This window comes from Pyxicephalus adspersus, chromosome 2, assembly GCF_032062135.1.
Source record: "Pyxicephalus adspersus chromosome 2, UCB_Pads_2.0, whole genome shotgun sequence".
Lineage (NCBI taxonomy): Eukaryota > Metazoa > Chordata > Amphibia > Anura > Pyxicephalidae > Pyxicephalus > Pyxicephalus adspersus.
Window position 1 is genome coordinate 102946723 of NC_092859.1, and position 16733 is coordinate 102963455.

Consider the following 16733-nt stretch of genomic DNA (forward strand, 5'->3'; position numbering starts at 1 on the left):
GTAGAGAACAAACATTTTATTCTAGGTCATATAATTTGTTCAGAACTGATGTGCTCGATCAATAAAAATTACTAATAGCTGCTTGGTACATAGAACCATTTAAACAATTCATTAAATTCATATCCAAGATTTCATTTTACATGGCTATTAGTAACCTATGGAGTAGCTTAATCTATATAAGCTAACAATGTAGGCTCTGTTTCCTTTTAGGTTGGCTGCCCAGTGGTAAATGTCCATGTGCAAGGCTACCGGCCAGGTCTGCTTGACTGTAATATATTAAATATAATAAAATATTAAAATTATATTTATATATACATACACACACACACACACACACACACACACACACACACACACACACACATATATATATATATATATATATATATATATATATACATACATGTATACATATATACAGGTAGTCCCCGGGTTACATATTAGATAGGGACTGTAGGTTTGTTCTTAAGTTGAATTTGTATGGAAGTCGGAACGTGTACATTATTTTAATGAATGCAATTAGGACATATGTCCTAAAAAAAAAAAAACTTTGAGACCTAGACATTCATTAACTTCTGTAGCAAGCTGTGCTTTGATATGTAAAAAGATTCAACTGCAGAGATTGTCTTGGTCATTAAAGAGGTACAAGAGCTTGCAGAAGAGCTCAGTCTCAGCTGGGTTTAGCAAAAGATTTCTTCTGCAAGTCATGCAAACCCCTCCCCTCCAAGCCTTTGTCCTGCACACAAACTAAAAGGGAAGCCCTGTTCGTATCTAGGAGTCCTCTGTATGTTGGATGTCATTAACCCGGGGACTACCTGCATATAAATCCTTCTGCTTTCTGTGTAGCATTGCCTTGCTGGTTTTTGATCCTGCTGTGCACTGCTATATGGGAGGGTTCAGTCACCGCTTCCGTTTAGTTATACCCACAAGTAATTGACATTTTGCAGACATCCTCACTTTCTAAGGTACGTAGTTTTACCTAAACGTGAACAGTAAAAGACAGTAAACCATATGATGTGTTTCATGTGTTTGCAGTTCAGAACACCGCTATATAACAAAAGGGCCTGGGGGGGGTCCAGTCCAGTCCAGTCCAGTCCAGTCAGTTGTGGGTAAATCATATATGTTGGTGAACAACATATATATGATACAACTTGATATTTTTGAGCTATCAAATGAGTTTGAGCTATCAAACGAATTAGATTCAAATTTCCAGGAAAAATGATTGAAAGGGCTGAAGCTCATTCAAATATATAGTGTATATATTGTATGTATTGTATATATATATATATATATATAGTGTATATAGTGTTGTTTTGTGGTTTTCGATCATATCGATTTGCAATTGGATCAGTTGATTAATTGCAAGATTAGCAGTCAATCTCTTAATGTGTAGTGAGCCTAAGACACTACTAAGGCCCAAGTACTCCGTTCCTGTAGGTGGATAATACAGCACATTTTTCAAATGCCAGGCTTTCGCAGTGTCCATGTGGGTGGGAAGATAATTTTTTATCAACTTCCATAAAGTCAGTGTTTAATAAGGTACCTCCTGGATCGTGATTGTTAAAATAAAGCAAAATTATAGTGCTTGCTGACTGATAGCAACCCATATTTTAACTTGAACAGAGGGTTAATTTAAATGTTATTACAGAGTAAAAAGATGTTTTATTCAAAGAATACAATATGATGACTGGGTACTCTGTCCTGATTGGTGCTTTTTGTTCATTAGGATGTATAATTAAAAGAGGGACTTACGGGGACCAGCAGGACTTTGCAGTAATTCAGCCTATTTACGTTGTATTTTTAGTAAAACATCTTGAATATACCCTAACTGTTTCCCATATTGAAAGAGCTGTGGAAGTGAAAGCACAATACCGCTGCTTGGTATTTTTCAGAAATTGCTAGGATTTATACCACCTCATTAGTTATCTTGAGAAACACTTGCTGTAAGTGCTCATTCTAAGTGGTCTTACCTTTAGAAAGAGGGTCATTGTGTTTGTAGAAATATTCCTTTTATACAGCCTCTTTCCATACTGACATTATAGACTAAAATATCTGTTTGAGAGCATTTAATAAAGAGTTGTATTGCTATCAAATCACAGTTTGGGAATAAGGAACCATGAATATATTAACTTTTGCTTGATTATATTCTTGAAATTACACCTAATTTTTTCAGTTCTTTTGAATGGTTTTGATAAATTTGTTATACTATATATCCATAACAAAGATTAGCTATTGACCTTAAACTGAACTTCCAGGCACAAAAATGTTCATTAAAATATATTACTCAGAATTATTAATATATTACCAGAATATGAATCCACTTTGTATACACTAAATGTTTCTGTAAACTCATTTTATTTGTAAAAGTAGGAGTAACCTCATTGTTGTGCTGGACAAAGCCTGCACGGAAAGGTGGTTGGGATCCATCAGTTCCACCCACTACAGGGTGCTTGCAGAACATCATAGGAGGAAGGAGACAAAACCAGTCACCCTGCACAAGGTGGGCATTAGTAACAAGTCTTTACTATCGGAAGCTTTGGGACAAAAGCAACGTTTCACATTTTATTACTGAGTGTATCTGCAAGAAATGTACGCAGGGCGTCAAGGGCTCATGTACAAATACTCATTGCTCTTGTATTGACCAAATTTTTTCAGTTTGAAGTGTGTGCAAGCAATGGATCCAAATGTACACCTACTGTGTGCCAAATGTGGCCTGTACCTTTAGCATTAGGGTATTTACAGTTTTCACATGTGCAATTAATAGTTCAACTAATGGTGGGATCATTTCAAGTATAGCAAAAAAAAAGTATGCAGAGCCGAATGTATTTACCCTTTACATTAACATCTCCTCACTCTGTTTAAGACATGTACTTGTGCTTTAGTCCTGTAGGATCTTTCTCGGTTGTTAAATGTGCAATGTGTAGTATTTAGTATAGTAGACAATTGCTATGAACATCTTTTCAATGGGACAAGCAGCCAAAAGAGCCATTGTTTTGCTTTAAGGAACTAGACCCTGGAAGTGTCATGTATTTCCATGGTGGTAGAATTCTAGTTGTTTGATCAAACTCGACCAACGTTCTTCATTTTCACTCTATTGACAACTTGAAGGAAGAAAATTGGACAGTTTTGGGCTTTAACATTTTAGCTGGCTTCAGTTTGCTCAGCAGATCATTCTTTTATCTTAATGATGAATCTGCACACAAACCTTTTTTTTCTTTACAGCAGCCTAATGTACCAGCTTCCTCAGTTGCATTTTCTGGTGCTTAGCTTGCAAGGTATCTGCCAGGGGAATAAGAAATACCCTTATATAACAGACAGATAGAGACATAAACCTCTTTGACAGAATTCAGTGTATCACAAGGGATTTTCAGGACTCCTTTCATCTGTAAATGTGAAGCTAAAAGACATCCTGAAGTTGTTTTGTCATTTGATATTTCAAGCTCTGCTGTTAACACTGGCTTATGGAACAGAATAAAAAAGAAATAAAAATTAACAAAAAACTGCTAAAAAGTATCTATAAACAAAAGTAATTGTCATGTCTGACCAAGTTAAGCATTATCATACAACAATTTGACACTAAACCTTTGCATAGGTGTAGGCCCAGTATCAAGATGTTGAAATTAAATATCAATAATAATTACTACTGTACCATGTTGAATAAAGGAAAGCTGCTACTAGGTAAGTATTTTGTAGAAGGATGGTTAATCAGACACCTACTATTAAAGGTGTTGGAAAAAAAAACATTTTCCTGAAAGGCCCTGATGTATCCCAATAGAAAAGCAAAACTCTTCATGTATGAAGCTCCAGAACATGTGTGAATTGCGGACCGCAAATGCCTGCTAGGTATCTGTGCTACCATCAGATCAGTTCTGTTCATTTTTGCCATAGGTCTATGCTGTTTACAGGTTGCCCATTTCTGTTCTGGTGAACATAACACAAGCAAACCATTTGATACTCAGATGACACATATAAAGTGCAGGTGTCCTATGTGTCAAAAGATTTGCAGTTTTGCTTATCCAGTCCTGTGAATTTATGCAGTTTAATTTTAAGCCTATTCCGTCCTTAGTATGCAGTATTAAATATACTTGCTGCCTCCTCTAATTGCTTAAATAGGAGAATTTGTAAAGCTGATGTCAAGTTGAAAGGTCGATGACCTCAAGCATGATTCTCATTGTGCAAATTCCAAATACTTTGTCTGGTGCATTGCTTTTGCACCACTTTACACATCTTTATGGTACCTGCAGGCATTCATTTACTATAAAATAAGCTTAGTTATGTATTTACCAACCAGTGTTCCTTAGTGTTAAGGAAACCTTTTTAGCCTTCTGGTAATTTAGAAGTCTTTCCACCCAGCTCTCTGTATTACAAATGATACAAAGAACTATATTTAATGCTTATTTATTATTTTCATTTGGGACCCTTTTGACTTGCCCACTGCTCACAATCTTTTTGTGCAACATCAGACGTACCCTGCATCAGTTGCTATGCTGCTTCACAAGTGACTAGTCACAGAAAGTTGTTCCATCACTAATCCATCTCTTAGCCACCTCTTACTTTAACTATGGTGTTCACACTTGGATGGAAATTCATTTGTAGCTACACTGAGCTAAGGGCATGTGACCATATCATGACTTTGTTATTAATTTGTGTATTTACTGTGTTTCGCTTTACTGTTTCTTTTTCAACCAGATTTGCATCTTAAGCCGCATACACACGTGCAATTCTTGTCGTTGGAAAGGATCTTTAACGATCCTTTCCAACAATAAGAACTGCACGATGTATGAACGAGTGCTGTACATACAGCACTGTTCTGCTCTATGGAGAGGGGAGGGGGAGAGGGATGGAGCGGCACCCTGCTGCATGCTCTCCCCCTTCCCTTGCATTAGGATCGCTCGTCGTTCACGATGAACGACGCGAGCTGTACACACGCAAGATTCTCGCCCAATATCCGGCCGAAGCCGATTATCGGGCGAGAAAAATTTGACGTGTGTACGTAGCTTTACACTGTTGAGAAAGTATTGTTTTTTAACACCTGAAAACTTCTTATTTTACTGTTATAATAAGGTGTTTTTATAAATATTTATGTTGTTTTTTTGTCTGATTTATTGATTTTGTAACAAATGCATCATAGAAGAGCAGCTTCGTAAAGTGGTTGTTTTATCACGTTCCACACCAACCCCTTTAAGTTGAATCTTACATGTCTTAAGAAATAAAAAGGCTACATTGCTATCTCTTAGCAGAAAATATGAAATTTGGTTTTGGATGTCATCATACAATGTTTGGGTTTCTTGATGTATTCAGTGTAAAAGCTTGCTTATTGTAAAGCTAGTTGAAGCCATCTCCTGTGAATAGCAGGAGAATATTTTCGTTGTATTCCCCTCTAATACACTCTTTTTTCTTTTGAATCAAACTGTGATCTCTTTTTCTTTTATTATCAGACACAACCGTGACTTAAACATGACTTCATGGTATACCACATTATAATGACTATAATGATATTTATTGTGGTTATTAAAATAACATGGATATTAATTCCAAGTAATTTGTTAAATACAAATGCCATGCTTTTATTAGATTTTCAATTTGGTTTAGAGATCTTAACTGCTCTGTATTGTTGATGCATGCAAAGTACGTATGATCTATGTATTGTGAGCTCATATGGTAATAATGATTTAATAGTTGCTGCATATTCAGTCAGGTCATCCTCATTGTAGAACTGTAAATTTATACTAGGCCTTCTCGTCTATGTCTATAGCCACTCAGCTTCCTTTCAAACAATAGATTGTTAAAGCAGAAATCCACCCATATGGCTGAATACTCTAATACTGTACTAAGACAATTGATTTGTAACTCTTTTTATCCACCACTGCCATACTGCATAAATGGGTATTTCCTGGGTCACCTACTTGCATATTGCATAGAAGTGGTCATACTGATTCACTGTCCATTGAACAGGGTTGGGAGATGACCCCAGAAGCTGCAAAGAAAAATAGGGGTGTCAACTGTGTAGCAACAAGATTTTAATAAGTTCTTTTATTGTTTTTGTTAACAAATATTTGCTATTGTAACACATTTATTATGTTTTGTAGATTATCTTTCGCAAGGTATGGATCTCTCTGGAATAGAAGTTATCGAAAATGATTTGCTGTTCATTGGTAGAGCTCGTCTGGAAGTAGAAAACCAAGCTAAACGTTTGCTGGAGCAGGGGGTTGAGACCCAGGTAAACTTTCTTTTTTTCCTGTTTTTACGGTTCTTTATGCACATCACACTCCTCTCATTTTCCAGTATACCATGTAAGTACATTACAGGTATGGAAGAACATGTGACCTTCTTTACAATTGTCTCTGCACAACATGAGACATTGGGACACATAATAAAGAAATCCAATTGCAGTACATCCTGTCAGCATACATTGAAATGTTGGCAGGGTAACATTGATTTTTTTTTCCTTTTATTTATAAATATTAAAGAGGTTGGGGATTAAAATGACCATTTCTGTCTTTGTAGATGAAACCAAGCTATGTAACTGTTAAGAAGTCTCCAATCGGTATCTCTTATTAGACCTAAATGCACTGTTTAATTGGGCAAATATGTGTCAAATGTGGTTTATTGTTGATTAATGTAAAAATATTCACTTGGGGGCTAAAACTTCCTTGCATCATATATTTTTTGGGGTAGGGGGTACATCATCAAGGATGAGAGAGTGAAGACTAAGACAACTCAACCAATAGGAAAACCAATAGGGCCTTCATCTATGGAGAAACATTGGCCAACTGAATTTATTCTTTCTTGTATACATAAACAAATGCTCCATTTATTGGTGCTACGTAATTCACAAGGTAACTGCAAAGTAAAAGAGGTGCACTTTTTTGTTCAAATGAAAATGAGGTTTAATTTCTGTATGTGAAAGGCTTCTTCAAAGTAAGAATTATGGGATGTGCAATAAATTACCTTGGGAACTAGTTCTTACCGGCTCACATTTTTTAAGCTGGATTCATTCCTAAATGCACAAAATACAGTTTATTATTATTTTTAGGTAAAAACACTGAAGAATTTTAATAAATTGAATGTCCGATCCAGAGGGTATGTTGGAGTTTCTTTTGTGCCCTCCTCTGGATCAGTTGTGTGTATAGGGTTCTGTATATGCAAGTTTCACACAACATTTACTCAGGATTCACATATTTTTCTCAATTAATCCAGTTGGAAAATGATGTAAATCTTGGGTAAAAACATATATAAATATATCCTTAAAGAGGAACTATGCTCAAAAACTAGTCTTTCAAATATTAATCTATTCTTACTTACTTGCAGTTGTACATGCAATATATAATTATTTCTGAAATGTTTAGAAGTGGCCAGCTTGTGACTGGCAAGTTCACGTTTTTTTTTCCTCTCCTGACTTTCTCCTCCTCCCACTCCCCTTCCCTCCCTCACTTCATGCAGAACTGCAGGCTGAGAACAAGCAGGAAGCAGCTGCAGATGGAGCAGTTGCACTCAAATGACATGGGAGTCCCAGCCACATCTGCATAATTAGGGCAGTGGGAATGGATTAGAAACACTCCCACCAAGGATGGCATTTCCCAGATTGCACCTCACTGCCTAGGCGATGGAGAGACCTGGGGGTGTGGCCAGAACCCGTTTTTAATGTTTTAAGGTAAAAGCAAGCTGAAAAAAAAGTATTCAGATGATTATAACTTTGTCTTATGTTATCCATAAGCCAAAGTTGATTTTGTGAGTATAGGTACGCTTTAAGTGGTTGCAATCTTTCCAAAGACAACTAAAACAGTACAAATCTGATGGTACCAACTTTCATCCTAATCTAAAAACAACAGCTTGGTAGTAAAATATATGCATGCCCTGTTATGTATGTATGTATGTATGTCACCCAGCTTCACTGATGAAAGTGTATCCAAAATTTTTTGTATCCAGATCTTTTTTGTTTGCCCAATGGCATAGAATATGAGCTATTACCACTGACCATCCAATAAATGTAATAATTCTGCTAATGCTTTCAATTATGTCAGGTTCATAACCTTTTGTACCTGAACTGACTCCTAAGCAGTTTCTTTCAGTACCACCTTAGACATAGAACTTTTTTTTTTTAAATATTTTTTTCAAGTACACTTTACACTTTACACTGTTACACTTTATGTATGTTTCAGCAGAGTATGACAGTATTGCTAATTTGTTTTTGTTTTTTAACATTAAAAATGAGCTTACGTGCAGTCTACGTGGACAGCTAAGGGTGTTGGCACATATGATACATGCAGTCAGTTTGTCGGAACTGTATTTTGTTTCAATAGTGACTTCGGTAACTTTCTGGATCTCACTGCTATTCCAAAGCTTTAAGTAGGGCCTAAGAAACTAATATTCACTATTTTCTTTATATGTCACCCTAGGTTTTGCTGCTCCTAAAGCACTGTGCAAGAGTGATTGTGAAAATACGCTTGGCTTTGCAACTACAATAGAGTAAACATATATGAATCTACCATAAAAGTGTGCTTTCCCTTATTTTCTGGATACTATCGTACAGTGCACAGTTATGCAAGTATGTGGACCAGAAGACATTGGTAGCAACCTAAATAAAGAAGTGAATTCAAAAGTGCCCAAAACAAAAAAAAAAAAAAATACACTTACCCTCAATCCCTCAGAGCAGTCAATCAGTCCAGGGGTTTCTTCCATCGAGTCACGCATTGTCCCGGTATCTGTCTTCGGGCCGGCGTCCCAGACGCTACCATTTTCTCCTCTTCACCTGGGTTCATCTTTCTAGATCACTCAACACAAGCGCAAGCACCCAAGAGCCTCCCGGGATGTGTGACATTGGAATCCCGGCAGGCATTGCGCTCCAATTAATTCTCGGTCGCCTAGGTGCTGCACCCCCCCCCTTTTTTGTAAAGAGTGTTGCACTTAAAAAAAAAAAAAAAAAAAAAATTAACAATTAGAATTTTTACCTTGCATAAAAGGGTTGTCTACTCTTTAATGTAAAATGAAAATTCTGAGTTTAGGTATGCTTTAAGGATAAACTTCTAGATTAATCTGCTCAGAATTTTCTTGGTGAAAAGCGAGGATAAAAGGAAAAGGCAAGGGACTTGATTTTGGCTACACCACTTTTCTCCGGTGCATTAGTTGGTACAAAGAATCAATGCTAAATGATAAGTTATTCAAATTGGAATTTGTAAATTAGGTTCGTCTCTGTGTTATTTTTTTATTACAAACAGGCTTTTAAAGTATTTTTGCATGTCCCAATACCTAATACCAGCCTTTCTCGACCTTTCTACCTTAGGGGAACCTTTAAAATAAGTTTCAGGTCCTAAAGAAACCCCTGCTATGGATACTATATCCACAACTCACAGTACATTGTGGTCTGTGGGAAGAATGCCTTTTATATTGCTGGCCTATAGAGGAATGTCACTCTTACAGATAGCAAAAAAAAAAAGACTATTGGTGTCTTTTTGCTCAAGGGACTCGTAGTATAAAGCAGATAAAACTGCTTTATTCTTTTATTATTACTTTCTTCATCTACAAGTGTACTTTTCAAACCATATGTTATGACATTTATTAAAGTAAAAACAAAGGACACTTCATATTTAGTCATCTTAGTGACTCATATTCTGTTTTACATTAATCAGTAAAGTATTTAAAAGGATTGCCTATTTGTAAAATTAGGTATCTTCTTTTTTTTGTTTTTTTTTTTTGCTCAACGTTAACTTGCAAATCTTAAGATTTGTTTGTCAGAATCGTACATGCTTATCATAGTCATCCCCACTGCTTAGTTGTTTATATTCATGATGTGTGATTGTATTATAGTAATTCATACATATTAGTGAACTTAAACAGTTGAAAATATTTTTTTTTGTAATAACAAATAAGTAAAAAGAATCATTTTCTGTATGACTTTATCAGGATCTTACGCCACTGTGGAGGAATTTTTGGCCACTCTTGACAACGTTGTTTCAGTTCATGAGGTTGGGTAGCATTTGTATCCACACAATTCTCCAAAGGTCCTGCCACAGCATTTTGATCAGTTTTACAGGACCTTAAGTGGGCTCCTTGGGATCATTGTCCAGTTACACAATCAAATTTCAGCCAAACTTTAACCCACAGATGGCCTCATTAGAATACCCTAGAATACTTCGGTATCCAGAGGAGTTCATTATTTGCTGAAAGACCGCAAGATGCCCAGATCCTGTGGCTGCAAAACAAGTCCAAATCATCACCCCTCCACCACCATACTTATCAGTTGCTATAAGGGGTTTTGCTGTATGCTATGTTTGGTTTTTGCCCAACATGTTACTGTACATTATGGCCAAACATCTCTACTTTGTCTCCTCTGTCCATAGAAACATTGGTCCAAAGATACTGTGGTTTGTTCATGTACAACATTGCAAACAAAATCCATGCTGCCATGTTCATTCTCGGGTAAGAGACCCTCCAAACTCCAATTCTCCTGGGAACCCTTCCAATCGTGCCATACATGAACTTCCCCCATAGTGACGTCATGATACCAGAACCCGCCCACTCTCCCATCGCAGGTCTGAGTCTGCGGTGGGAGAGTGGGCGTGTTGTGTCCATATGGGGGGCATGGTCCGCGTCTCTGGATGGGGTGCATCGGACCACCAAATTTTTCTTGTGGACCACCGGTTGGCAACCCCTGCCATAAGCTATACAAAAGAACACAGGTATAGACTATAGAGATTAAATTTTGCACTTGCCTATCAAGGCCTAAAATATCTTAAACAGGATATACTCTGAATTTTAGGCTCGGTCAGTTTCTACCAACTTACAGTACATGCAGTTTTTTTAGACTGAAAGTGTTAGGTTCCAGTGAAAATAAAGGGAAAGGAGCTGTGGTTTTGGTGAGGGCAGAGGTTCAGTTTAAATGTTTTTGCTACCCCAGACAAGAAATATGGTCATCACTTGCACAACATTTACATTTCAAATAAATACACTATTTGACTTCTATAGGCCAAAGCAAAGCTACTAGTTAGCTTTAGGGAAGCAAATATTTTGTACAAATAGTTAAAAAAAACAGATTTCAATCAATTTATGTAATGGACACAAATCCATTAAAGTTTCCCTACTAGCAGTAAGATATAGGCTGTGACATTTCCTTTTTGTATTTCCTACCTTGATTAAAGAGTAACTGGAATTTTGTCTGGTTTATGTATAAGTCACCACTGGTAGATTTTTACACTTCCTGTTATTGCAGTCCATGTTTTACAATTGAATACTGTATGTAACTGTCTGAAAACTGAGATGCTTTTTTTTTATTTTACACAGAGAGAGCTTGTTATTATTGGAAAGGAAGCACAGTGTATGTATATATTGTACAATAAAGCTTAACATGTTTTGTTTTGTATAAATGTAATACGTGTCAGGGTATAACTGTAAAATCTGCCTGTTTACACGAGCTGATGCACAGAAAGTGGGACCCATATAAAAGCATGCCTTTGAAGATGGATTTATTTTTATATGTCAGCCACACTTCCACATCCTTCCAGGGACAAGATTTTAGTGAGCTCCCATTTGTCTGCACACTTAGCCAGGTTATGCTAGGGTCACTGCATTAAGTAAAAAGGATGTTTCTGCTCTGAGATATATAGTGTTCATGTTAAGAATCGAGTCATTTTAAATATGTCAACCGCTGTTCAAATTCACAGAGACCAGCTGGAAATACAGGCAACCTGCAGTAGGGAAGGGGGATGGGGATGTTCTAGCGAGCAATGTAGTTCAGCTTGTGTTGGAGCGCATTGCTCTCTGCGTCCCCAGGCAGCAGTTGGAGGTGCCTCTTGTTGAGAGAATTGATTTTTGTTTTCGATTGTACTGCTCTGCAGCTACATCAACAGTGTTTCAAGCTCAGCTTGTACTGTATTTTTTATTACCAGCTGAGAGAAGTTGAGGCGATGCTTGATTAACGTATTTAGGTTATTTCTATTAGGTTTTTTTTTTTTTTTTTATTTAAAGTAAATGTATTTAAGATTTTACTTTGATGGATTCTGACTGAGCAAACCTTAGTTAGATTTTAAAATATCTCCCCCAATATTACTATAAATAGACCAAGTACAACATACCTTAATTCCATGCTTATGTGGTAATATTGGTATAATATTGTTTTGTAGTTTATTTTAGCTCCTACTCCAGAGGAGCTTACAGTCTAATGTCAATTTGTAGAAGATGTACATGCTATTAGGCCAGCGTAAATAAAGGTCAATCTACTGACCTATTTTTGGCATGCTGGAAAAAACCGAACACTTAAAGGAAACCCATGCAAACCTCATACTATACAAACTCAATGCAAATAACGTTTTAGGGACAGTCATAGTTGGATCCCTATTTCTGCAAATGCAGATTTATTCTGTGTCCTGGGAATCAAGTCCATGACTAGAGCATAGCAAAATAAGTGCAAAACAACTGATTTAGTCCTGTGAAAGCAGGAAGGCAGTGCTGTTTGAATGCTAACTATTTATTTAACCATGTTGCACAGTTTTCCTGTAAATTTGTATTTGTTACATTGTATTCATTTGCAGTTAAATCCATTTGTCTTTTTTCCTCTTTGTCACCTAATAATTTGAATGTACGTCATTTACCAATGTCGATTAACAGCCTTAGGGTCTAGAGAGCAGCTGGGGATATGACCTAATTGATTTAATTTCCAACCTTCCAATCATTGGAACAAGTCATTCAAATGCATGCTGTATTTTATATAATACAATCATTTCCACCATCAGTTTTAACCATTTTGCACCTTAAAATTGTTCTTATTTTTAAAGAGGAACTAAACTGGAAACGGCAAAAAAAAAAAAAAAAAACACTTACCTTTAATTCTGCAGGGCAGTCCGATCCATCGGGTGGTGTCCTGCATCGGGTCCCGCGTCATCCCAGCATCCGTCCCAAAATCTTCGTCTCTTCTTTCTGTTCTTCATCCAATGTCACCCAACCCAGGCGCGAGATTGGGTGACAAAGGTTGGAAAAAAAACTTGCCGATCTCGCTGTGCATGTAACCAGACAGGATAAAGACCTATCAAGTGACGACATATCTTACTTTTTGGGTAGAACACACAACAGACTCTGAACTCACCCTCCTTCATATATTAGTCATCTTAGCTGATGATTTTATGATGTAGAAAACTAAAGTGTAGACAAACTTTCTTACTAAAGCCTTATATTTTATTGCTAGAAATCTACTTTACCTAGGGCTTCCTTTATGTGGATCTATTAAAAGGGGTTTAGTTCTTTTTTTCTAGGTTTACCTTTCATGGTTTAGCAAATGTCCCTGTGCTTCAGTAAATACATTTTGGCCGTTTACTTATTTCTTATTCTTTGCTTGCCATCTGTTAACTTACCAGTGACTCATGGCAGAGCATAAAAAAAACAGTTTCCTCTATCACATTCTGAACACTCCTTTTTATACCTTTACTTCTGTTTCTCCCAATGTTTGTTCAATAAACTTTGTTTTAATTTTAATGTAAAAAGCCACAATTCACAAACCTATAAATAGTAAACCTTTTCTGCGTTGCTATCCTATAGGGTCTTCTTACTATACAAACTACACCTGTCATACAAGAAATACATGAATTCTTATTGCTGACTACTTCTAAAAATCCTAGTTGCCTGGCTGTTATTATGATGTCCATCACAGTGGCTCAGAGGTTAGTGCTCTGGCCGTTGCAGCACTAGATCCCAGGCTCCAATCTCGGCCAGGGCAATATCTGCATGGAATTTGCAGGTTCTCCCTGTGTTTGTGTGGGTTTCCCCTGGGTACTCGGGTTTCCTGCCACATCCCAAAAACATTACTATTATTAATTGGCTACCCCCAAAAATGACCTTAGACTGGATTAAAAAGACACATGAGGGACAGCTAGTGACATGACTATGGACTTTGTGCAGTGCTCCGTAATATGATGGCGCTATATAAATACTGTGTAATAATAATAATAATAATGTCATGGCTTTTGTATAGATGTATTTGTATGTTTACTGGTATTCCTGACCAGTTAGGATGGCTCTGGTGGGAACAAGATGGACAGTTTTGGTTCTATCTGCCTGTGTCTCTGTATTTGCTAATACAGATTCACACTGTATTTTATATAATATAAATATTTCCACGTTTAGCGTTGACCACTTTGCACCTATAAATCTTTCCTTTTCTTAATATTCCAATTAATATTATTATCATTATTAATCATAAACGGGATTTTTATAGCGTCTTTTCATTGTCTTTTTATTGATTTTTGGAGGGACATCCAGTTGTTTGTATCGTCACTGTTGTCCCATATTTTCTCCTCTTTTTGATGTCTTCACTGAGTCATGGTCCTTTGACATAATGTCAGGAAAATCTAACTAGTACAGCTGAACTTTATTTGGGGTTGATCAGAGGCTCTTTAATTGATGGCAGATGAAATCAAGATCTGCTTACTAGTATGCATTTAAAGATCTGCACACTTCTACAATCCACTTATTGCCCTTTTTATAATTTTTCCCCGAACAGATTGTTTTTTCAATTGATTTGTATGGGTTTTAGGTCACAAGAACGGTGGGAAAAGTATTTTTTTTATGGTTTTTGTCCGGTTTACATTGAAGAATATGGCATGGCAGAATAACAAGCCCATTGGTGGACAACATGATTTTTAATTAGAATTATTCCATTTAGGAAAAGGCAGCACACCAAGGAAGGAGCTTACAGACTCCTAATAATAAACATTTTTATTAATAGCCCATTTTTATTTTTTTTTGCAGAGTTGATGAAAATACACTCTTAATTTTAATAAATTCTTTGTGATGCAGCTTGATTCTTTAGCTTACTTACTAATCTGTACGTACAGAAATGTACTGTGGTAGTGGATTGATATCCAACAGAGGGGCAAGTAATGTCATATACTATCAGCATAATGTCATCCCAGGACACCAAATTGTAAAAGGGCTTTAAAGGTCTGATTATTGAATACTGAAGAGCCAAACCTTGCCAGTTATATTTTACAGTCTGGTTTCATAGTTCTTTGTACCAGCCTTTTGTGTTGTATAATATGCACTTAAAATCTAGCCACTGTGTAGACCTTTTCATGTTAGAGTGCATTATTTGATGCTTGATTGTATTTGATTCCAGTATCTCATGTCCTTTTATCATTAATGCGCCTAGCTCCTCCTAGTGTTACCATAAATTCTCAGTGCTCACAGACTGTGTGGGGAATCTATAGGATTATACAAATATTATTTTGACATCCAGTGGATGCAATAAGAGGATTAGTAAGGATTTGTCAATATTATGTTCATGGATTGCCATTAGGGTCTTACATCAGTGGTAAATCCTGGTTTCACTCTTTCTTTTGTGGCAGTAGCCATCTGATACTTTTGAAATGCAATGGCTTTTCTTTTCTTTTTTTTTTTTTTCAATAATTTTTTTAATAAATTTTCAGTAAGAACAATAAACAAGACACATACAAATAGCATACATAACATCAACAACAACATCAGGGGGTGGTATCAGTCACATATTATCTGTAAGCTCAGTATAGCATGTTTGAACAAACGGGCCCCCACATGGAACCCAGTAATAGGCAATCCCGCTAACAATGGAACATCTAATCTTGCCCCAGTGAAAGTCACTTAGCACACAATATTGCCAACCTGATGAGACATACAGAAAGGGGAAAGAAAGCGAAGGTAGGGGAAGGACCGAACTCTGTACAGAGGGACTTTATTTCTCCCAAGTGCCCACTGGCTAAGAGGAAATGCATCCCTCATCCCATCATATAATAAGGAGTGAGCTATCAAAACCTGCTGGCAGACAGTTCAGGGTTCCCTTGCTGGGCGTAGTGTTTTAATTGTAAGTATTGAAAAAACTTGGTGGATTTGGCTTCATGCTTTTCTCTAATAGAGTCAAAGGATCCTATTCCATTAGTCCTCACCAGGTCTTTAATTTTACTGAATCCCTTCACCACCCACCACACAAAACGCTTAGGATTGTCATACCCTGGTAAAAAGTCGGGGTTATGTTTGAGAGTTGCTAGTGGCGTGAAGGGGGACATCCAGGTTCCTGAATACTTACCAGAATCCCACACCAAAAAGGAGTGCCTAATAATAGGGTCTTTGATGTGTTTACGCCAACGTGGGTCAGTCCAAAGTAAAGGGTCAACTGCCATAGGTGTTGATCAAAGACGCCTCTATAGAGACCCACAAAGGCACTTACCTAGCAGCGTAATAGGCTGTAAAAGAGGCTAGTTGGGCTGCTTGGTAGTAGCTGCAAATATTGGGGACCACCAGACCCCCCTTGTGTTTTTGGCTAATACAAGATCCTCTTAGCCACTCTGGGCCTACTGTTACCCCATAAAAATTTGAGAAATACTTCCTGTAGGGCCCCGAGCAAAGAGTGTGGGACATTAAAGAGTAGCACCCGGAATAAATACAGTAGTTTCGGCAAAGCTGTCATTTTGAGGGCAGCTATTCCACCAAACCAAGAGATTTGGTACTTTTTCTATGTCTCCAGCATAGCGGTAACTGATCTTAGAATATTGGCATAATTTGCTGCTAACATTTCCCCATGTGATGCATCAACTGGATTTCTAGGTATGGGAGATTACAGTCTTCCTATTGGTATGGGAACATAGTTTGAACAAGGGTCTTGAGGCGGCAGCCAGAGATACTGTATATTAAGGGCTTTAGACTTATAATGGTTAACTGTGAGTCCAGATACTCCCGAGAAAATATCAAGGGTCTTGGACAGGATAGGCAGCGAT

At 37.1% G+C, this 16733-nt stretch overlaps 1 protein-coding gene across 2 annotated transcripts in view; it reads left to right on the forward strand.

Moving 5' to 3' along the window:
- Window positions 1–16733, forward strand: part of COG5 (component of oligomeric golgi complex 5) — a 178887-nt gene that overhangs the window by 79268 nt on the left and 82886 nt on the right. For both annotated transcript variants that reach the window (XM_072401650.1, XM_072401651.1), the window contains one exon: window positions 6090–6220. In XM_072401650.1, coding sequence (XP_072257751.1) covers window positions 6090–6220 — 131 coding nt within the window. The remainder of the gene's footprint in view (window positions 1–6089; window positions 6221–16733) is intronic.